Source organism: Ochotona curzoniae, unplaced genomic scaffold, assembly GCF_017591425.1.
Source record: "Ochotona curzoniae isolate NIBS_2020 unplaced genomic scaffold, NIBS_Ocur_1.0 contig_3190, whole genome shotgun sequence".
Lineage (NCBI taxonomy): Eukaryota > Metazoa > Chordata > Mammalia > Lagomorpha > Ochotonidae > Ochotona > Ochotona curzoniae.
In genome coordinates this window covers 9716407-9739962 of record NW_024465751.1, presented here as the reverse complement: position 1 = coordinate 9739962, position 23556 = coordinate 9716407, and the positions used below count along the sequence as shown (strand labels likewise).

Here is a 23556-nt window from a genome sequence, read left to right as displayed (position 1 = left end):
ATTTTTTAAATACTCATTTATTTATTTTACAGTTACAAAGACAGAGGGAAAACAAACACAGATCTTCCATCCACTGGTTCACCCCCCATGTGGTTACAGTGGCTTGGGCTGGGTCAGACTGGAGCCAGGAGCCAGGAGCTTCCTGTAGGTTCGCAACATAGGTGGCAAGGACTCAAGTACTTGGGCCATGTTCCGCTGCTTTGCCCGGGCTGTTAACAGGGAGCCGGATGAGAAGTAAAGCAGCTGGGCATGAATCAGTACTCACATGGGATGTCAGCAACTCAGGCAGTGGCTTAACCTGCTACATTACATTTATTTGTTTGTTTTTGTTTGTTTATTATTATTGGAAAGTCAGATTTACAGAGAGGAGAGACAGAAAGATCTTCCATCATTGATTCACTCCTCAAGTGCCTGCAATGACCAGAGCTGAGCCAATCCGAAGCCAGGAGCTTCTTCTAGGTCTTCCCTCAGGTGCAGGGTCCCAAGGCTTTGGGCCGTCCTCCTCCACTTTCCCAAGCCACAAGCAGGGAGCTGGATGAGAAGTGGGGCCTCTGGGACATGAACAGGGGCCCATATGGGATCCGGGCAGATGCAAGGCAGGACTTTAGCCACTAGGCTACTGCACTGGACCCATCCTTGTTTTTTAAATCCCACCCACCAACAATTGGGGAATTATATAAAATAATGCCACATTTACAAAAATACGGAATGGCACACAGTTGTGCCTAGGTACCAAGAGGCTCTAGCCTGTCCTAGCTTCTTAGGCCACCTTGAGACATGAAAGAACAGGCTCAGGTTATTTGGTCATGGAACAGATTCCCTGGCTGAGCTGCTCTCATTAGTCTGGAAGAAGCCCTCAGAACCCTTAAACCATGTCAGCGTGTCCTCACTGCACTTGCATGTGAACTTGCAGCCTCCGAGAAGCACTGACCTGCACTGACATGACCACAGGTGCCAAGTCCTTTTGATGATGCGACAAGCCCTGTCCTCGGTCGCTTTCATGTGTGATGAGGACGCCTAGGTGTCCACATCGCTCCAGCAGCCTAGAACACATCCCTCTGCTTTTCTTTTCTTTTTTTTTTTTTTCTGCTCTGACTCACACTGATGGGGGCAGGGACGTGCTTGATGCTGAAGTTCACCTCAAGTGGACTTCCCTCCCCGCGCTGAGTCATCCAGGAAATGGAGCACACGGCCTCAGCTGGCACCACTTGGAAGCATGACATGTCTTTCTCTTTTACTGATGCAACACAACTGCTTCTTTTGCAGTCTTGGCTTTCCCGCAGCACATGTCAAGAGAGCATCATCCAGGTGTGGCCTGTTTGCAACTTCTGTGCCAGGCAGCCTGGTCAGCCCCTCATCACTGTTGGTCCCACCTGAAACAGCCCCTCTCCTCTTTCCGCCCCAAGCCCCGAAGTCTTTTTTTTTTTTAAAAAAGATTTATTTCTTTTCATTCAAAAGGCAGATTTACAGAAAGAAGGAGAGACAAAGATCTTCCATCTGCTGGTTCTTTCCCTCAAAAGGCCACATGGGCCAGAACTCAGATGATTTGAAGCCAGGAGCCAAGAGCTTCCTTGGATCTCCCACCTGGGTGCAGAGGTCTAAGGACTTGGGCCATCCCCTTTTGCTCTCCCAGGCCATGAGCATGGAGCTGGCTTGGAAGTGGAGCAGACAGGACTAGAAGCAACACCCATCTGGGGTGCCTGTGCTGCAGGTGGAGGATTAGCATGTGGAGTCACTGTGCTGGCCCCAACTGAAGCTCTTCCAAGCAACCCTCCCACAGCACTCAGAGGGATGCATCTAGAAACAAGAAGCCTCTCCGGAACCTTGAAGGATAAGATCCAAACCCCTTAGCGTGGCAGGTGGAGTCTTTCCTGTTCTCTCACTTTGCATATCTTACAGTGTGATTCCCTTTTCATCACCCCTGGAGTAACAGTGGTAGCTGTTATTGCCGAGTTTCCTAACTGCTAAGCATGTTCTGTTTTGCTCATTCTGTATTTTAAGAGAAATGCTCCTGTCCTTTCTGGAAGTTACCATGTGCCGTCACAGCCCCTGACCCCTCGCCTTTAGGCAGAGGCTGCTTCCTCCACTTCCTTCTCTGCCCCGATAACCCCTTTGCCATCTTCCAGACTGAACTTGGGTAGCAATGTCTCCTGAAGCCTTCCGTCGAGGCCACCTGTTTCAGAGAGAAAGAGAGAGAGAGTTCTTTCATTCCCTGGATCACTTTCCAAATGGCCACAATGGCCAGGGCTGGCCAAGCTAAGCCAGAAATGAAGAGCTGCTTCTCAGTCTCCTGTGTGGACCTGGGTTCCTCTGCTGCTTGCCCAGACACATTAGCAGGAAACAGGATCAAGAGTCCCAGGCCGTAGCTTAACCCACTGTGCTACCACATTAACTAACTCCCAAGTGCATGCATAAATTCTTCTTTAAAAAAAAAAAGATTTTTTTTTTTTTTATTGGAAAAGCAGATTTACAGAGAGAAGGAGAGACAGACAGAAAGAGCATTCATCTGCTGGTTTACTCCCCAAATGGCTGCAATGGCCAGACCTGAGTTGATCTGAAGCCAGGAGCTTCTTCCAGGTCTCCCACGCTGGTGCAGGGACCCAAGGCCCTGGGCCGTCCTTCACTGCTTTCCCAGGCCACAAGCAGGGAGCTGGATGGGAAGTGCAGCAGCCAGGACACAAAGTGGTGCCCATATGGGATCCCGGCACATGTGAGAGGGAGGGTCAGCCATTTGAGCCATGGCGCCAGGTCCTCATATAAGGCACAGAAGGAAGGCCTGATCCCTGGGAACCATGAAAGTACTAACCAAACTTTTACAAAAATCCTTAGGTGTCCATGCAGCTTACTGTTAACGACATTTTGCCTCTCGGGACTGCGACTGGAGGACCTGTGAACCCAGAGCCTTTCGTCAAACTCTGAACTGAAAAATCCCGGCGATAGTGAAAGGGCCAAACTGAACTGCACTCACGTGTCACTTCACGGCTGGGAAAGTTCCGAGAGAGGCGTGACTAAGTGGTGTGGCTGTGAGGACGCCAGGGAGTCTGCTTACAAAAAGCTCGATGTAGTAGGTCGCTGGACACCGAGGCTCTCGATGTACCCAGCATTGTACACCTGCGTCCACCATGAGATGACAAGCCGCTTGCAACGCAGTTTCTATTCCACGCAATGGTTCTTCCAACCCAAACAGTTCTATGAGAGAACTTGCATCGCCAATGTGTTTGGCTCCTTGCTTCTCTGTAAGCTACCCCTAAATAATCCTTTCGTCCCTGAAAGGCAGTTTAGAATGGACTTCAGGGACCACAAGACATTCTTGTTGCCTCTGGCGGGAGTCTAAAACCCAAGAGCGCAGAATTCCCAAGCCCACACACGCCCCACAAGAAAAACTACGATTCCCAGAAGGCTTTGGGATCCCAGTGGGCGTAGATTCAAAAAGGGGCGGAGTCTAAGGGAGGGTCGTTGGCCGATTCCATTGCTTGAAGAAGGGGGACACCCGGGCGGAGTGTAGGAGTTCCGCCTTCCGGTTGGTTGTAAGTAGAAGTGGACGTCCCTCGCGCGGTTGGTGCGGTCCAGGGCCGGGCTGGAACTCCGGCCGGCGCTCGAATTTCCCGGGTCGGGAGCGCGGCGCCTGCCGGGAAGGCACCGGGACGGTTACCCACCAGGTTCACGGCTGTGGCAGGTGGACCTCGCCATGCAGAGCACCGACCTGGGCAACAAGGAGAGCGGCAAGATATGGCATCGCAAGCCGTCCCCGGGCACTCGGGACGGGTAAGGACGGCGGCGGTGGAGGCGGAGAGGAGCGGGTGCGCGCCGGTGCAGACGCGCTTGGAAGGGCTGCGGCGGGTGCGTAGGAGTTCGCCTTCTGCCCCTGGTCTGCATCCCCGCGGTGGGACATGCCTCAGGGAGCTCCGGACGCCACGGCCCTCGGGGAGCACCTTCCGGGTCCCGGGGCTGCAGCCCGGCCGGGGGGAGGTTCGCAGCAGCTGAGGTGCGGTGTGCGCGGGAGCGTTTGCGTGTCTCGTGGGTGGATCCCCGGCCCGGAGTGGGTACTCGGATACCCGAGTGGACAGAATAAACTTCGGTGCTCTGGGGTTGGTCATGTTGGCCTGAGCGTCAGGGGCCGGGAGTTGGATTGTGTAGCGCAGGGCTGAGCACCTACGGCCAGGCTGCTTTTGCTGCGGGCAGGCCGGGTTATCTCCTCGGCGGGAGGCAGCCCCCCACTTCTTTCTTGGAAATAAGTTGCTGTCCCAGCCTCTCGCTCTGGTGGATTTTTCTTAGCTCGTTGGGTTGCTTCTGGACTAACTACAACTTGACGAAGGACCAAAGCGCCGTGCTGAGAGTACCAGCAGCTTGTTTGCGTTCTGGTGGCTGTGACTGTCCCATCGCAGCGGTCGGCTCACATCAACTTTGCCGAAAAGACTTTTGTCTTAAGTGAGGGTTCTTTGGGTTTTCATGCCCAAATTTGGCGTGTTTGTAAATCCCACCCTCCCCTCTGCTCTAAACATTGTAATAATTATTCTTTGATTCATTCTTTCATACTGTTAGAAAGTATCTAGGTACACCTGCAGTGTTAAAAGAATTGAAGGTGTTCTTTGTTCGAATGTCTTTATTGTTTGTTTCTTCCGCTGAAATGGTAGCTTTCCGTTTGTTCCCTCGATGCCTTTGCTTATGGTATTGCCAGAGAGGCAAGGCGCCCCGCGTGGGAAGTTAGAGGAACTGAGTTGGAAATGCACTTTTCCCAGTGCTGGGACCTGACAGGTGGTCGCTGCCTCAGTCCCACAGCCTCGGGCTGCTTTGCCCTCCATCCTGAAGATCTTCCTGGGTCTTCCCATGGTGGCAGGGCAGAGACATACAAGGGGCTGCGGGGAGGAACTCTGCCTTTCAAACCACTCAGTCGCTCTTTACAAACGTACTTGACATGGAACGTATGCTTTTGTTTTTAACAGAATTATCGTGAACATCATCCACAGCACCTCTGACTACCATCCAAAAGTGTTGCGATTCCTGAACGTGGCTTTCGACGGGTCAGGGGATTCCCTCATTGCTGGAGACCATCAGGGAAATATCTATGTTTTTGACCTGAATGGAAACAGGTGAGCCGATACTGGTGATACTTACCTCATTAACAAGTCACTGACTTATTTAGTTCATGCTATTGATTATTCATTCAGGAATTCCAAGTTGAACTATAACTCACTTAGCTTGCAAAACATTAAAAGTGCTGAAAAAAAAAGGAAAGGATAGAGAGCTGCTCTTCAGTATTTTAGGGAACTAAAGTGCTCATCTTCACTGATTTTAAAACAACTTATTTTTTAAATTTAACTGCCGGAAGTTTATCACTTGATTTCTGATATTTCATCAGGCAGTTTAAAAAGAACACAGTTTGTTCTGTACGTTATCGTTACAGTGCAGTACAGGTAAGACTTCTGGGCACTTGGTCTTCACGCTGCCCTCCTGTCTCCTCTTGCCTCATGGAACGTTCTAGTCCAGAAGCAGTGAGGTGGTGGATGTGTGTGTGCTGGGATTGGGTGGTGGTTCTGCCGGAGGGGCCGAGCGCGTGTGGGCACGCGGTATGGGCCAAGTTCGATTGACACAGGAACTGTGCTCCAGAAAGTAAATACCTTGGGAATAAGACAGCCGCATTTCCCTGCATTGGAAGAGGGTCTCACCTGGATATGGAAAACTGGGAGTGGACAGTGCTGTGAGCTTGGGATTGGAACTACTGGTGTGCACTCCTGGTTTTCCATGTCTACACACATAAAAGGTAATAGGGGCGCATGGGTGAGAGCGAGGGGGTTGTACAGGTGCGCCCTCCCCATCTTCTTGAGGACCCGGGGACAGTGCCATGCCAGCAGCAGTCAAGGTGTGTGCTGCCCAGTTGTGGCGGGGTACCCCGGTCTAACTGAAGGAGTCGGGTTTCGGGTTGGCGGTCAGGAAACGGCAGTTAGTCTGTTCGCTTTTAGAACCGACCAGAAGGAATTGCTCCAAGAGTGACGGGCTGTGTACAAAGGAGCCGGACGCCAGGTGGGAGGTGCTCCGAGTGACCGTGTCAGAGAACTCTAGGACCCCGAGGTGCATAGTGAGAAACTAATAAATAGAGAGTAATGGGTCACATCCGTGGACGAAAATCAAGATCTGTGAATTCATGCTGCAGTCAACAAATAGATTAATGGAAATGGGATACTAAATGGCATTTTGTATTTTCACCAAAATGCGGGAAAAAAATTGTTGAATGATCCATTGCAGAATAAGGAGTTTCAGCCTCATGGAGTCTTAGCATTTCATTGCTTGCCTGCTAATACTAACTTTTCCCCAATTTCCTTGTCTTCTGGCGTGGACGCCTACTCACCTAGCCCCCTCTATGTCTGTTACCTTAGTAAGCATGATCTTAGTCTTCCAATACCAATCCCTGTTTTCTTTTTTTTAAGATTTTATTTTTTCGGGCCCGGTGTGGTGGCACAAGTGGTTAAGGTCCTCGCTTTGCACGCCCGGGATCCCATATGGGTGCCGATTCTATCCCAGCAGCCCCGCTTCCCTTCCAGCTAGCTCCCTGCCTGTGGCCCGGGAAAGCAGTCGAGGATGGCCCAAAGCTTTGGGACCCTGCACCCGCGTGGGAGACACGGAAGAGGCTCCTGGCTTCGGATCGGCATAGCATCGGCCGTTGCGCTCACTTGGGGAGTGAATCATCGGACGGAAGATCTTCCCCTCTGTCTCTCCCCTCTGTATATCTGCCTTTCCAATAAAAAAAATAATAAAAATAAAAATCTTTAAAGATTTTATTTTTTCATTGGAAAGTCAGATACACAAAGAGAAGGCAAGACAGAAAGATCTTCCATCTGCTCATTCATTCCCCAAGTGACCACAACAGCCAGAGCTGAGCCAATCTGGAGCCAGGAGCCTCCTCCAGGCTGCCTATGCAGGTGCAGGGTCCCATGGCCTCGGGCTGTCCTCTGCTTCTCTCCCAGGCCGCAAGCAGGGAGCTGGATGGAAAGTGGAACAGCCAAGACATGAACCAGGCATGAGAGGTGAGGATTTAGCCACTAAGCTACCATGCTGGGCTCCCAATCCCTGTTTTCTTTCTTTTTTTTTTTTCCTTCTTTCTTTTTTTCTTTAAGGTTTATTTATTTTTATTGGAAAAGACAGATTTACAGAGAGAAGAGACAAAACAACCTTTCATCCACTGGTTCTTTGCCTAAATGGCCACAATGACTGGAGCTGAGCTGTTCTGAAGCCAAGAGCAAGGAGTTTCTTCTGGGTCGCCCACGTGGGTGCAGGGTCCTAAGAACTTGGGCCATACACCACTGCTTTCTCAGGCCATACAGGGAGAGCTGTAAGGGAAGTGGAGTAGCCAGTGCACAAATTAACAGGCATATGGAATGCTGGCACTTGCAGGTGGAAGATTAGCCACTTGAGCCATGGCACCCAGCCTCGCGGTGTGTGTATTTTCCAGAAGTTCATCCTGAGCCTTTGGATCACAAGTGTCCATTCTTGTGTCATCCTCTGTCTCCTTTGCTACCTATTCCAGGGGAGAAAAAATACTTTTCCTCTACCCTTCTCAACTCTTGGCTGGGGCCCCTGTTGGAAAGGAGAGACAGGACTGGCAAGAGAAAGACAAACAAGTTGTGAACTTGTATCACAGTGTAACTCGTGGGCGTTAGACTCGCCCACCACCGGGGAAGGAACACATCTTTAAATGGGCTTTATTCCAGTAAACCCGGGTCATAGGGAGCTACAGAGGTAAGAAAAGCTAGAAGTATACATGCAAGGGAGTTTTAAATCCCTTTTGACGTGGAAGCTGAAGTGGGGGTCGCTCCGGCCCTTATTTGATGGGGAATATTTCCTTCGGGGTCCCAGCCTGAGGTTAGAGTGACTCACCTGGCAAAGAAGCAAGCTCTGCCCTCCTCTGGTCACCATGGCAACCATCAGTGGGGCAGGCATCCAGCAATGAGAAACCTTTAGAGATAACTTCGCACCAGCTTGTGTAGCGTCTTGCAACTCAGAATTTGTTGGAGATTTGACGGTCTCAGTTGACAGCAGGTCTCCAGATGGCATTGATGTGAGAAACTCGGATGGGTAAAGGCAGCAGAGTGACATTTGCTTTGCTGCGGTCTCCAGGGTGATACGTCCCTTCTAGGACTCAAGCCCTGGTCCCCTGAGATAGGAGGTAGCAAGCAATACCTTTGGAAAGTGACTCAGTCAAGCAGGGAGACAGCAGGGAGCTTTGCTGTTATCTGCTTCTCAGTTGCTTTCAGTTGAAAATAATATTCATGGTAAAGTAATAGATTGGGGGGCCTGTCCCCGTACACCAGTAACATTCATGGCTGAACTGAGCAGTAAGTGATAGAGGGAAGAGATGAAATTAAACTTGAATTATTTTATGAAGATTTATTTATTTAATTTGTTTGGAAGGTAGACTTAGAAAGGCAGTGGGGCTAGGGGAAGAGAGAGGACTTTGATCTACTGGTTCACGCATCAGATGGCTCACAACTTGGTCACAGCATCTGGGGTTGGGCCTGCATGTCCCATGTGAGTGCTGGGCACACAAGGACTTGGGCTGTCTCTCTCAGGTGTATTGGCAGGAAGTTGGGTGGGAAGTAGAGCAGCCAGAATTTGAACTGGCACCTGCCTGGGATGCTGGTGTTAACTCATCATGCAGTAATGTCAGCTCGCTAGACTGGATTCTGAAGGCCGGTATACTGGCTCCTTCAAGGCTTCCTCCTTGCCCAATCCAGTGATCGCATTTCAGTTTTAATTTTACCGAGGCGACTGAATGGCATGTCATCAACCCTTTGTCCTTGCGCTTTGCTGACTGTCCTGCCACACTGCCAGTTTTCCCTCTGGCTGGCTCTTGTCCCAGCCACTGCTGGCTTCACATGCCACCCAGATGCCTGTCCTGGTACTCTTCCTTCTGTGGTCCTGGGAATTTTCTTGAATCATCCCAGCGCCGTGACTCACAGCAGCTGCTGTGTAGGGCCAGGTGTCTCACACACAGGGCCCTTTGGTAGCTGCGGGCTGCGTGTGGCTCCTGAGCCCCTGGAGGGGGCTACTGCAAAGAAAGAAGTGCTGCAGATACAGCGTTGAGAATGCACCCTGGATTTTGGGAGCTTCGTGGGAATAGATGTGCAATTTGATGAACGGTCAGAATGATGTTATTATGAATATATTGTGAGTTAATAAAATGCACTCGAGATGAACCCCGGGTTTCTTTTTACTTCTTCCTGCGGCCTCCTGAAAAATGTCGAGTGACCCGTGTGGCCACACTGGAGCATGGCCCTATATGCGCTGCAAGACCCTCAATCTCAGCATGCTTAAAATGAGGCTTCTTCTATTTTTTTTTTTAAAAGATATATTTATTTTTAATTGGAAAGGCAGATCTTCACAAGGAGAAGGAGAGACAAAGGTATTGTATCCACTGATACAGATAAGTGGCTGAGCTTATCTGAAGCCAGGAGCCAGGAGCTTTTTCCAGGTCTCCTGTGTGTGTGCAGGATACCAAAGCTTTGGGCCATCCTCGACTGCTTTCTAGGCCACAAACGAAGTTGAATGGGAGATGGAGCAGCCGGGACATGCACCGGTACCCCATAGAGAGGCTGTGCCCCAGGTGGAAGCTTGGTCTATTTCACCACAGCTCTGGCTTCAAGAATCCTTATATTTCACGGCCAACCTTGATCCCCTTTTGCTTAAGCGCTAAAGCTTTTTTGTTTGTTTCTAAGGTGAACTGCATAGGCATTCAATGTGCCTTATTTCATATAGTCATCACAACAGCCTTCTAAGATAGTGATTCTTCATTTGGTGAGAGCATGGGAAGTGACTAACCCTTCCGAGTTGACGTGGGTCGTGTACGCTGCCTCTCTTCCTGCTTCCCTTTTTTAACCGCTCCCACCTGTGCCTTCCGTCTTGTCCCCAGATCACTGGTGGGATCTGTGGTAGCTTCCTTTTAAGCCATGCATCCTTTAAGAGGTCAAGGAGAAGATGCAAGCAAGAGCTTACACCAGCCAGGCCTGAGCTGGGGTAGGAGACAAATGCTAGGGATCCCAGGTGGGCTTCCCGTGGAGGTGGTCAGCACCCAGCCACCCAACTGGCCGCTGCCTCCAGAGTCAAACCCAGTGCCTTGGCTGTGGCGCTAGGACCAAACACCTGTCCCTCGAGTCTCCTTCTTTTTATTCTTTTTTTTTTTTTAAGATTTATTTATTTTTATTGGAAAAGCAGATCAGATTCACAGAGAGGAGACACAAAGGGGAAGATATTCCATCTGCTGGTTCACTTCCCAAATGGCCTCAATGGCTAGAGCTGAGCTGATCTGATCCGAAGCCAGAAGCCGGAGTCTCCTCTGGGTGTCCCATGTGGCTGCAGGGTCCCAAGGCTTTGGGCCGTCCTCTAGTGCTTTCCCAGGCCACAAACAGGGAACTGGATGGGAAGTGGAACAGCTGGGACATGAGCCAGCGCCCATACGGGATGCTGGCACTTGCAGGTGAAGGATTAGCCTGTTGAGCCGTGATGTCAACCCCCCAAAGATGTTTTCTTCCTTTTCCATCCTGTTGGCGGTGGTGCTGGAATCGTCTTTCTAAAAGGTATGTCTGATGACGGTTGTGTTATGTGGAAATCTCCCAGTGGTTCTCATTGCGTAAGTGAAGCCCAAGCCCCTGAGTGCATCGCACGGCACCCTGCATCAGCTGTCTTTGGCTGAGCGTAGTGGTAGGTCCTTCTGCCTCCCACCGTCTTGCTCTCTGGACCCTGTGACAGAAAGCTCAGCTATGCCAGCGGGATTTCTGATGCTAACACAGTGATTTCTACATAGGTTTAACCTCGTTCAGCGAACGGCACAAGCCTGCACGGCCCTGGCCTTCAACCTCCGGAGGAAATCGGAATTCCTCGTGGCATTAGCTGATTACTCGATTAAATGTTTTGATACAGGTAAGCAGTCCCCCTGTGTGTCTCGAGAGACGGTGAGTTACAGAGTCAGCTGCTGCAGGGCATGCAGCAGGCGGGGCAGGGTGAGGGCGCAGCCCCGCTAGGCTGTCTGCATTGGAGTCAGCAGCCACAGGATGTCCGCGGGAGCATGCTCGCCTCATGGCGGCTGGCTACCCAGTTGGCATCCCTCACCGACCCTCACATTGGGCATTTTACTGGCGCCACCCACAGGCCTTGGGAAAACACTTGGGATTATAATGCAGATTACAACCAGGCGAAAGAAGAGGTGCTTGAAGTGGGGTGTGGAAAGCTTCCAGAAGCAGAGCTCCCATGATCGTCAAGGATGGGTGACCCTCCTGCATCACTGCATGGCAGTCTGCGCCACTTACTGCTGACCCAGGGAGCCACGCAGGCTTGGGACATGGGAGATGTTACTGGACTCCGTGGCATAGGGGTGGTTAAGTTTTGACCACTTAGTATCCATTCCCTGAGGCTGACGGGGCATGGCCCAAAGTCCCCAACCTTCTAATCACATGGGTGGTATTTTTCGGCATGCCCAGCCCCATCGTGTCTTCCTAGTGTAAACTAAAGCAGTGTCCTCTGACCTGAGAAATGCACCGTGCGCAAAGCAGGGACTCCCGATCCGCTCGGGTTTGCAGGTTGCCTCCCACAAGCCTTGACAGAGGACACACTTCTGTTTGATTGCTAGATTTCTTAATATTTGGGTTTTTTAAAAATTTTTTTTAAAGATTTATTTATTTTTATTGGAAAACTGGATATACAAAGAGGAGGAGAGACAAAGAAGATCTTCCATCTGATGGTTTACTCCCCAAGTGGCTGCAACGGCTGAGCTGAGCCAATCCGAAGCCAGGAGTCAGGAGCTCTTCCAGGTCTCCCACTTGGGAGCAGGGTCCCAAGGGTTTGGGTTGTCCTCAGCTGCTTTCCAAGGCCACAGCAGGGAGCTGGATGGGAAGCAGGGCTGCCGGGATTAGAACCGGCACATGCAAGGCAAGGACTTTAACCACTACGCTGTCGTGCCAGGCCCAGATTCCTTGATATTTGGACACAACAGTAACACTGTAGGAATCCTGTGCATTTTGTGTCACATTATACACACACATATACACACGTATTAATGTAATTTTATCTAGTTCAAAGGCAGAGTTACACAGAGACATATTTTCCATCTACCGGCTCACTCCCCATTGCCATGGCCAGAGCCTGAATCTCCATCGAGATCTCCTGTGTGGGCGGCAGGGGCCCAAGCACCTGAGCTGTGTTCCACCACCTTCCCGGGCACATTAGCAGCGAGCTGCACCCGGGCTTGAACAGATAAGGGACGCTTGGTGTCACAGGCAACAGCTTCATCCATTGCCCTACAATGCTGGCCCCGTATGTGGAAATGGAGACTTGTTTTCCCTGTTTTGAGGATGAGGAAACTGGCACAGGGAATAGCTTAACCGAGATCCCACAATTGGAAAGCAGGGGAGCCCAGATTATGGCGGGTTGGTCTGGCGGGTGTTTTTACTCCGTGCACACGTCGGTTGTGCCCAGGAACACAGTGTGTCTAGCTGTCCTCCCTAGGCTGTTTTCTGGAGCTCCTCTTGCCCTGTTTAAAATTCATGCGTTTCAAACCACCAGTGCCTAACTTCTCACCCTGCAACTATTTGTGGTAACAGAGTTGTTTTTTATGTTACCCACTGTTTGACTTCTAAGCTGTTTGTAGTTTTTGCCATTAGAAACCATGCTAGAACAAACATTCCAAAGCAAGCCTTCATGCATAGCTGCGTTTGCTTTCCTTGGGTTCCGCCACCGTCTTCCTCCCCTTTTCTAGTTCCCTCTTTACAGCCCTGCCCATCTTGCTGAAATGCTGCCGCCCAGAAAGCCCTTCCTTAGCTGCTGCCACCCCAGCTCCTCAATGGCCTCCCTCCTGCCCCGCTGTGTAGACCTCACTCCCTCACCGCATCCACCAACACACTGCTCTTGGCCCCAGCACTCCGGGCTCTGCAGCTTCTATTGTTTAGGTCCTGAGGAACCGCAGGTTTGTTTAGGTCCTCAGGAACGCCCTCTTGGTACCACCTGTCGCCCCACATGGTGGCACTCATTATTGGGGTGCTTTAAGAGGCCTTGGGGTTCATACTCTTTCTTCTCTTGGTTCTCCTTTCTGACTGCTTCTTCGTCGTCTCTCCTGAATTCTTTCAGTGGTTCATGTGCCTGCGGATTTTGTAACCAATTTCTTAAATATTGTTTTGAGAATTTTTTTTATTTTGCAAATTTATGTTGCAAAACAACATGGCTTTACTTCATAAAAATGAGAGATTTTTGGTCCCAGCACGATAGCGTAGCGGTTGAAGTCCTTGCCTTAATGCGCCAGGATCCCATATGGGCACCGGTTCTAATCCCAGTGGTCCCGCTTCCTATCCAGCTCCCTGCCTGTGGCCTGGGAAAGCAGTCGAGGACGGCCCAAAGCCTTGGGACCCTGCACCCGTGTGAGAGACCTGGAAGAAGTTCCTGGCTCCTGGCTTAGAGGCACATAGTACTAGCTAAAAGAAAAGTGCTTTCAACTTAGCTCTGTGAAAAACTCCCTCTATCCCTCCTTTACTCATGTCACTACAGACCAGTGAAAATTTGATCATTAGCAAATGCCACTTTTGAACTGGTGCTTGGAAGCTGTTCTTGTTCCTCTAAGGAATTTGTCTATCCCTCTGGCTTCAGTGTTGACCTACTTTCTGTATCCTAATTTTCCTCAGATTTTTCTTATTTTCTGACTATTCTCAGCTCTAACTTTCTGGGGCAAAAATTCTGATCACAGAAGGCAAACAGGCCCACTGCAGAGCACTGGGCAGCATATGGAAAAAACGGGAAGAGAGCGAAATAAGCCCATTGTCCTCTGGTGACCAGCATGAATAGTTGTTGCAGGCTTCCCTGCTGTGCCGTTTTTCTCTACTCAGACCAACGCGCACATTAGAACCATTAGACTCCTAATTCCTTCTTAAGGCATGGATTACATCACTAATATCCTTCCATGTTTCTCCTTAATAACTCTGGAATTTGTTCCTTTCTGCACTTCCGCTTTCTTGATTTTGACCTTGCCTGCCTTGGTTTTTGCAGAAGCACAAATCAACTTGTCCAATTCCCTCTTCTCTCTCAGAACACCCCCTGAATATCCTCGAAGTGTGTGTTCCAAACCACGAGCCACAACTGTGGCTCTTCTACATAAAGCTTACCCCGTAAGAGAAAGCCCAAACTTCCTAATATCATAGTCAAGATTGTTCTTTTATTATTATTATTATTGTTATTATTATTTTATTTAAAACTTTAAGATTTATCTAGTTTTATTTGAAAGACAGACATGTTACACAGAGCGAGGGGGAGACAGAGACAGAGGTTTTTCCATGTAGCAATTCACTTCCCAAATAGCTGCGACAGCCAGAGCTGGGCCAGGAGCGTCTTCTGGGTTGCCCACTTCGGGGCAGGGTCTAAGAACTTGAGGCATCCTCCACTGCCTTCCCAGGCCCTAAGCAAGGAGCTGGATAGAAAGTGGAGCAGCTGGAACACAAACTGATGCACATATGAAACGCTGGCATCACAGGGGAAGCTTAATGTACTAAACCCCAATCAGTGTCTCCAGGACAGTCCTTGAAACTACTGTCAGGGCCGGACACAGTAGCCTAGTGGCTAAAGTTTCCGCCTTGCATGTCCTGGGATCCCCTGTGGGTGCTGGTTCATATCCCAGCTGCTCCACCTCCCATCCAGCTCCCTGCTTGTGGCCTGGGAAAGCAGTGGAAGACGTCCCAAAGCCTTGGGGCCCTGCACCAATGTGGGAGACCTGGAGGAAGCTCCTGGCTCCTTGTTTCAAGTAGGCACAGCTCCAGCCTTTGTGTCCACTTGGGGAGTGAATCAGCGACTGGAAGATCTTTGCCTCACCTCTCTGTAAATGTGACTTTACGGTAAAAATAAGTAAATCTTTAAAATGAAGAAGAAATGTAAGAACAGTTAGTTCACCAGACTCACCTTGCAGGACCCCCTGAAACACGTGTTACCAGTGTGATGCAGTTGCTGAGCTGCCACCGCCTTGCATCTGGGGAGATGTCAGTGAGCGTTCCTCATAGAATACTGTCGTCGGTTGAATCCATTCCTGTAGCATCCTGTGAAATGTCATTTAGATGCTGCACATGCATAACCGTCTTCCTTGTTGGCACAGTCACGAAGGAGCTGGTCAGCTGGATGCGAGGGCACGAGTCATCCGTGTTTGGCATCTCTGTGCACGCATCGGGGCGGTATGCCATGACAACGTCTTCTGACACCGCACAGCTCTGGGACCTGGATACCTTTCAGAGGAAAAGGAAGCTGAATATCCGCCAGTCCGTGGGGATTCAGAAGGTCGGTGGGAAGTCCAGCTCGATCTCTCGCACCGTTGGCATTGTTTCTTGCTAGGATGTATAGATGATATAAAAACAGTGGCCCCTTTTGTCCCACATACTGGAGCCGTGTCCGCATGATGCAGCAACAAGCAAAGCAAAGTGGCCAGCACAATGAAAGGTGTTGCTTGTCGCTGCAGTTTGTAAATTAACAAACTAAAGCAAACAAGCTCTGCCTTGAAACTTCAGTGTTAATGGTATTCTTTGTTTAGCTGGTGGGCTTTTGTCTGTGCTGTAACTTACACACCTCCTCAGCAGATTTGTAAGAATTTCAGGGTGCACACATGTGGCGCCACCATTTGGAGTCTACCTTTTAAAGATTTACTTATTTCGGGGCCTGACATGATGGCTCAGTGGCCCTGCAAGTCCTGGGATCTCATGGGCTCCAGTTTGTGTCCCAGCTGCTCCACTTCCCATCTCTTCCCTGTTTGTGACCTGGGAAAGCAGTGAAGGATGGCTCAACGCCTTGGGACCCCTTGTGTCTGCTCTTGATCCCTGCTTTGGATTGACTCGGCTCCAGCTATTATGGCCATTTGGGTAGTGAACCAGCAGATGCAAGATCTTTCTTTCTGTCTCCTCTCTTTGTAAATCTGCCTTTTAGGGCCTGGCACGATAGCCTAACAGCTAAAGTCCTCAACTTGCATGTTCAGAGATCCCATATGGACGCTGGTTCATATCCCAGTGGCTCCACTTCCCATCCAGCTCCCTGCTTCTGGCCTGGGAAAGCAGTCAAGGATAGACCAAAGCCTTGGGACTCTGAACCCAAATGGGAGACCTAGAACAAGTTCCTGGCTCCTGGCTTTGGATCAGCTCAGCTCCAGCTTTTGCAGCCACATGGGGAGTAAACCATTGGATGGAAGCTCTTCCTGTCTCCTCCTCTCTGTAGATCTGACTTTGCAGTAAAAATAAATAAAGTCTTTAAAAGATAGCAACAACCTGTTTTATTGGAAAGGCAGATCAGATTTATGCAAGGTGAGGATATATCCATTGAGCCGTAGTGCCAGGCTCATGTCTGTTTTAAAGTAAATTCTGAACATCAATGTACCTTTCCATAAGCATTGAAGCCTGTTTTTAATTAGCTATTATTTAATATTTGTTGATATAAAATTTGTGTATAACAAATGCATATGTCTAAATATTCATTTGATAATTTTGAAAACTGGAAAAACCTTTATAGCCTGTGTACATTTCCTGCCACCCCCATCCCAGAAAGTTGCATCATTTTCTTACATAAACGTTCCCTTTTAAAGCTTTTCCACTGTGGATGGGTTTTGCCCGTTCTAAAATTTCATATAAAGAGAACTGTTCATGATAGTTTTAGGCTTTTATCACTCAGCAGAATGTTTTTGAGATTTTTCCATCTGTATATGTCACTACTGTGTTCGGCTTTACTGCTGGTAAGTATTCTATTGTATGAATATACTACTTTTACATAAATTAAACGTTCATTTTAATTTTTTTTTATTTTTTTCACTTAACTACTTCTTCCAGAAATAGATGAGTCTCCCATGTGATTAATTATTTTGCCTTAGGTTATATTATGCAGTGTTGCTTTTTAATCTCTTGGTTATTAACATGAGCAACTTACAATGCATGTCAACCAAGAATTTATTTTGTAATCTCTGTGGGAATCCCAGAGTTCTTTAGTGTGTCGTTAATAATTAAAAAGAGGTAAAAGTTGTGACCAGCTTTTTCATTCGAGATTTAGGCCAAATGTCTTAGTAGGTCTGTTCTTCTTTAATTGCTTTAGTACTTAAATTGAATTTTAAATTCCAAAACGGGGAATGCATTGGGAGTTGAACCCACAATGGAAACAAAGTTATGAAACAATGACACAGAAACCATCTGTTCTTTTTACCATGAAACTAAAATTAGTACACACTGAGTGGTTGCCAGGCTAACCTTGCTTCATCCTTTAGATGTCTGAGTTTCCAAAACAGTACTGCAAAGCGTTAGTGCTGTAAGAATAGAATTAAGTGTGTGAATAGAGTGACATATAAACTGTAAGTGGATTCGACATTGGCACACCAGGGTCGCAAGCAAGCTGCTTGGTGTTGGTTTGTTTGTTTGTTTTTTAGGACCAAATAGTAAGTATTTTTGGCTTTGTAGGCCAAAAGAAAAATTATATAGCCATGTAAAAACCATTCTCAGTGCTGGGGCTATGCAAAAACTGGAAGATGACTAAATGGTTACCCCTCCTGGTTTTCACTGTCAAAAAGTAGCGAATAACTAATCTTAATTAACGAAATCTTAAACTGTAGCTTTATTTCTTACCAAATTTTTATTAAATCTATGTTTCATTCTAGTTTCTTATTCTGTATCTTCAGTAGAACCATCATATGTCTGGATGACCCTCTTAAAGTAACTGTCCTGGAGTTTTTTGCTGTGGAACGCATGCATTTTAAGATGGCTCTTTTCATGTAAAACAGTCCTCCATCTCCTTCTCCCTGCCCTGCCCCGGGACATTAATTTTGTGCCGAGACCAAGCCAGTTGCTTAACCAATGCCCCACATTCAGGATTTGTCCCAGTGGTTCATCATTGTTGTTTAACTTACTTTCCTAACCTCTACAGTTTAAAAGCTTTTGTAGGTTCAGATTAAACATTTGGATAAACTGTTTACCTTGTGTATATGATAATAGCAATGATAGATTGATCTGAGCATTGAATGTAAGCGTCTGTGCCAACCACTTTGCGTAGTGCTGATTGTATAGTAAGCGCTAAGTAAAAGTGAAGCTCGCTGCCATTTCTTTTATGGTTATCTCATTCAGCTTATAGAACTACTTCTGTGCATTTAAAGTTTTTTTATTTAATTAATTTTTTAAAATTTTATGATACAATTCCATAGACTCTGTTGCAATGTTCTTAACAGCCCATAAGCAGAGGGTTTAGCTAGCTCTTGAGATATCAGTATCCCACTCGAACCCAAAACTGGTTCAAGTCCCAACTGCTCAACTACTTCATCTCTATATATTTGTGTGTGTGTGTGTGTGTGTGTGTGTGTGTGTGTGTAAAAGGCAGAGTTACAGAGAAGGTGAAACCCAGAGATCTTCATCTGCTGGTCACTCCCCAAATGGCTGTAATAGCTAGAGCTGGGCACACCTGAAGCCTGGAGCCAGGAGCAAAGTCTGAAATGAGCGGACATGAGGTTGAAGTATGAGTATATTTCAGTATAAATTGTTTCCCTAGGAACTTGGGCTTTGTACACAATGCGTAGTCTGGCGCTGCGGTGTTAAATGAGTTAAACTTCCACCTATAATGTCGACATCCCATTTGGCACCAGTTCATGTTCTGGCTGCTCTGCTCCTGATCCTGCTCCCTGAAAATGCACCTGGGGGAGCAGCGGAGGATAGCCCCTGCTACTCTTTGTGTGAGAGTTAGATGAAGCCCCTGGCTGCTTGTGTAGACCTGGCCCAGCCCCAGCCACTGTGGCCATTCAGGGAATGAACCATTCGGTGGAAGATTTCCCTGACTCTGTAAATCTGCCCTTCAAATAAATAAAATAATCTTCATTTTTAAAAAAATCCACGTTACTTTTAAAGAAAATATTAAATTACCTTTCTAAAATTGCAGATAATTCTGAAACACACTTAGATTTTTAGAGAAGGAACTACAAAGCATTAATTTCAAGATGTTTTTAAAGCATATAACCGCTCTAACTTCTCACTGATTTTTGTGTGTAATAGTAGTGGTGATTAGTAGCAACAGATTGCAGTTGTTGCATACCTCCTGTATAAGTTTATGCTTTACATAATCCTTTTACGCTTAAATAACACTGGAAGTATTTTTAAGCTGAGACGGTGCAGGAGGGGACGCGGAAGTGCAGAAACACTGAGTTGTGTGATGGCCCGTAGCTTATGAAACAGCCACTCCACTGTGCCGTCTCACTGCTGGAAGCCAGTTCTCTAGAAAATCATGAATTCTGTTGTTGGTGCTTAGAGGTAGGCTAGTCAGCCCTTTAGTTACAGAGTTTGAGATAAGCCTTGGGATTTGTCACTGCTCCGGTTCAGTATATACTGGGAACAGGTCTGTGAGGAAAGTTAGGAAACAGTGGATTGAATGTGTCATCGAATTGTTTCTAGTCTCTATGTGATGAGACCTCACTAAATTCTTGCACGTTTGACTCAAACTCTAAACTCTTTAAACTTTGTTGTATTTTCAAGAGTTACTTATTTATTTGAAAGGTAGAGTCACAGAGAGAGAGACAGTAAAAGAGATCTTGCCACTGCTGGTTCACTTCTCAAATGGCCACAATAGCCAGGGAGGGGCTTAGCCGAAACCAGGAGCCAAATACTTGGGCCATCGTTCACTGCTGTCTCAAGCCACTAGCCAGGAGCCAGATCAGAAGTGGAGCAGCCAGGCCTTGAGCAGGCGCCATATCAGGTATGCCGGCATGTCAGGCAGTAGGTTGACCATGAGGTCACAACAGCTTCTGGACCTTTAAACTCCGACTTGAACTCACATTCTACGGGGCAAATCTGCAGCCCTATCTTAGAGTCCATCCCCCTCCCAAACTACATTTTGTTAATGTTTTACAAATTTTTTTTTTATGCTTGTCAAGGGATGACACTGTCTAAATAATAATGACATGATTCATTAGGAACAATTTTATAACCATTAAAATATGGCAATTAAAATCAAAAATCGAGTAATGAATAATCATGCCAGCAATAATCTATCACAGCTATTCCCCTAAAATAACAGTTGATGCTCATTAACTCATAAGCTTTTGCTTTTCCCAGTAGGAATAAACTTTATTACTTTTCTGGGAAAATGACTGCTAATTATAATACAAATTTTCTGGAGTTATTTCTTGACATCCTCTCTGAGTTGGTTGGTGACTTTTTTTTTTTAATGAAACATTTATTTAAAAAGCAAAGAGACAGAGTTCTCTGCTGGTTCACTCCTCACACACCCCAGCAGCCAGGGTTGGGCCGGCGGGATGCCGGAAGCCAGGAGTTCCATCTCCGTGTCCTGGCTGGCACCTGGAACCCAGCACTCAGGTACTATGTACCGTGTTCCCTACACTGTCACCAAGAATGAGCATTTTGTAAGATTTAGCAGTAGTTAAGATTTAATATAGTTTTATATTAATTCTCAGTATATGCATATAATTTGTGTATAGTGTTTATGTATATCAGTTTTTGAAAAGATGGTTTTTTATTTTTTGAAAAACCTACAGAGACAAAGACAAGGAGAGATAGAGCGTCCATCTACTGGGTCATTTCCCAGATGGGCCAGGCCAAAACTAGGAGCCAGGAACTTCATCTGGGTCTCTGTGTAGGTACCAGAGGCGCCAGCACTTGGGCCACTTGCTGTTGGCTTAGGGCCTTAGCAGGGAGCTGAATGGAAGGTGGAGAGGCTGGGACAGCACCCCTAGGGGATGCCAGAACTGTGGGTGGTAGCTTTACCCACTGTGCCAGAAACTCAAGATGGTACCATATTTTCATTTAAGTCTTTTAATAGAAAGTAAAATTTCATAAATTGTTATTTAGAATTTTGTGAAATGCCTAGTCATTGCAGTTACCTTTTTGATTTTAAATTTTAATTAAAAATCAGTTTAATTTTTAGTTTATGATAGTTTGTGAAATATCAGTATTAGCCCTTACATATAAGCGTGTTTTCCTCCAGTTTAAGGAAAGGTGATTTAACAAAAGAAAGACTGACTACTTTGCATAATTTAAATGTAGAGAGTCCTCTATGAACTATGTGAAAAACAAAACAAAACAAAAAACATTTCCTGTCTTCCTTCTAGGTGTTTTTCCTGCCATTGAGTAACACCATTCTCAGCTGTTTTAAAGATAATTCCATTTTTGCCTGGGAATGTGACACTCTGCTTTGCAAGTATCAGTTGCCAGCTCCACCTGAAAGCTCCAGTATATCATACAAAGTTTTTGCTGTGACCAGGTATTGCACCTTTTAAAACATTTTGAATTTAAATAAAAATTAATGTGTGATTGTCAACTTTGAAAGAAAGAGGCAGAGCTCTTCCACCGCCTAGCTTATTCCCCAGATACCTACAATAATTGGAGTTGGGCCAGACCTAAGCCAAGGGCCACGCGGTTGGCGGCAGGGTCCAAACACGTGGGCCATTTCAGACTCATCGCAGGGACTTGGCTTGGAAGTGTAACAGCTGGGTCTTGAACCAGCAGCTGTGTGGTATGCATTGCGATGCTGGCACTTTTATCATTGCGGGAGTGCTGTTGGACAGGCTTGCTGGAATCCCTGAGCCGGTCGTCCTTGTTTTGTCGTCTAGAGATGGCCGAATCCTAGCTGCCGGAGGGAAATCGAATCATCTTCATCTGTGGTGCCTCGAGGCCACACAGCTCGTCAGGATCGTCCAGATGCCCACCAGCGTTCGAGCCGTTCGTCACCTGGAGTTCCTTCCCGATAGTTTTGATGCTGGTTCTAATCAGGTAACACAATAGCCCAAAATCTGCTTTTTGAGAAAGATCACATCCTTTTCTAATTCTTGTTTATATAACTCATATCCCTGTATAGGAATTTGAATTTGTTAATGTTTTTGTATAGACTCTGGAGTTGAAAATTTTCAAAATTTCAGGTTATGCTGTTGACAACTCACTGTTTTAAAAAAAAAATCCATATATTTTGAATTTCTGTTGTATTCTCTGGAGTACAGGTTGCTTTAGCATTTTTCTTTTTCAACGTGATACCTGATTCTTTGAACAGATGCAGGGAAGGCGTTCTCTCTATTAAGGTTGGGTAATTACATAAGGATTAAACATGGAACTACTTAAAATTGTCATGGTTTGCTATACTGTTTTACATATCATAACTAGTTGACTCACTTCAGTGAACCATTTTTTAAATTTTGTGTTAATTCACTCGTACTAATTGTGCCTACTCATGGGCTACAGAAATGCTGTAATTCCAGTATTGAATGTCTTGATCACATCTAAGGATCGTGTTTTATTTGTGTCATTTTGCAGTTTATGGAATGTTTGTTCTTCCTTCCTCTCTTTTTTCTTTGTAATAGACTATCGTGATTCTTGCAATCGAACAAACTAACTGGATATATGTTTCTTTGTGTGTGTTTATTCATCTATTTCACTTCAGTTTTTGGAGAGATAATCCCGTCAGTGGTTGGAAACGGAGAAAGTCAATGAGCCCCTCACTCCTCTCCCATCTGGCCGTTGCTGCTCCTCTCCTTCGTAATCACTGTCGTTACACGTTCTGTTGTGTTTTTCCTGCATTTAAAAAATGTACTTATTTGAAAAAGCAATGGAAAGAGGGAGAGATGGAAAGAAAAAGAGGAGAAAAGTGGAGATTTTCATCTGTTGCTTCACTCCTCAACTAGTCACAACAGGCCAGGTGTTTTCCAGCCTGAAGCCAGGAACTCCATCCGGGTCTCCCACCAGGCCTTACTTGGGCCGCCTTCCATTGCCGTCCTGGCACACTAGCAGGCTTCAGAAGCAGAGTGATCAGGACTCGAACCAGTGCTCCACAGCATTGCAAGTGATGGCTCACTGGGCTGTGCCACAGTGCCCATATCCTCCCCACTTCCGTAAAAGCTGTATGTATGCACTTGGTCAACTCTTGGTCATCTCTGGACCAATTCTGTACAGCGTAATACTCTCTCCTGGTGCTGGTCTGGACCAATTCTGTACAGCGTAATACTCTCTCCTGGTGCTGGTCAGCGGTGTCGAGCTACCGTGTCCGCGCAGCCACACGGTCACAAAAGGAAGTGCCATGCACTGTGTTGCAATGATAGGGTGTTTAGTAGTTGTATAAAATGCATTTTCAACTTGCAGTGAATTTTTCTGGATCAAGCTCCATCATAAGTTGAGGAAAGTCTCTGTGTGTGTGTGTGTGTGTGTGTGTGTGTGTGTGTGTGTAAAATTGTAATTGTAATTATAATTGTAAATGAGTGTAATTTGAAATACTGGATTTTCACGCTTTGGGGGCCTCTTGCTTTCTCCCCCCTTAGGTCCTTGGAGTGTTGAGTCAGGATGGTATTATGAGGTTTGTCAACATACAGACATGTAAGCTGCTCTTTGAGATTGGGAGTGTTGATGAGGGTATCAGCTCCTCGGTGGTCAGCCCGCATGGACGCTACATCGCGTCCATCATGGAGAACGGGAGCCTGAACATATACTCAGTCCAGGCGCTGACGCAAGAAATAAACAAGGTATGTTATCAAGAAAACCAGTTTCATTTTTTTTTTCAAGTTTTATTTTATTTTTATTTGAAAGGCAAAGTTACGGAGAG

General features: G+C 47.0%; 1 protein-coding gene across 8 annotated transcripts in view; it reads left to right on the top strand.

Moving 5' to 3' along the window:
* The first annotated feature begins 3577 nt into the window (after window positions 1–3577).
* The window catches only part of TBC1D31 (TBC1 domain family member 31), a 51161-nt gene continuing 31182 nt past the window's right edge, over window positions 3578–23556 (top strand). For all 8 annotated transcript variants that reach the window (XR_005883769.1, XM_040979357.1, XM_040979356.1 and 5 more), the window contains exons 1-7: window positions 3578–3765; window positions 4944–5090; window positions 10796–10911; window positions 15113–15291; window positions 21083–21234; window positions 21584–21743; window positions 23276–23476. Coding sequence is in view for 7 of the 8 variants with exons in the window: in XM_040979357.1 (XP_040835291.1) it covers window positions 3689–3765; window positions 4944–5090; window positions 10796–10911; window positions 15113–15291; window positions 21083–21234; window positions 21584–21743; window positions 23276–23476 (1032 nt within the window). In the remaining variant the exon portion in view is untranslated. The remainder of the gene's footprint in view (window positions 3766–4943; window positions 5091–10795; window positions 10912–15112; window positions 15292–21082; window positions 21235–21583; window positions 21744–23275; window positions 23477–23556) is intronic.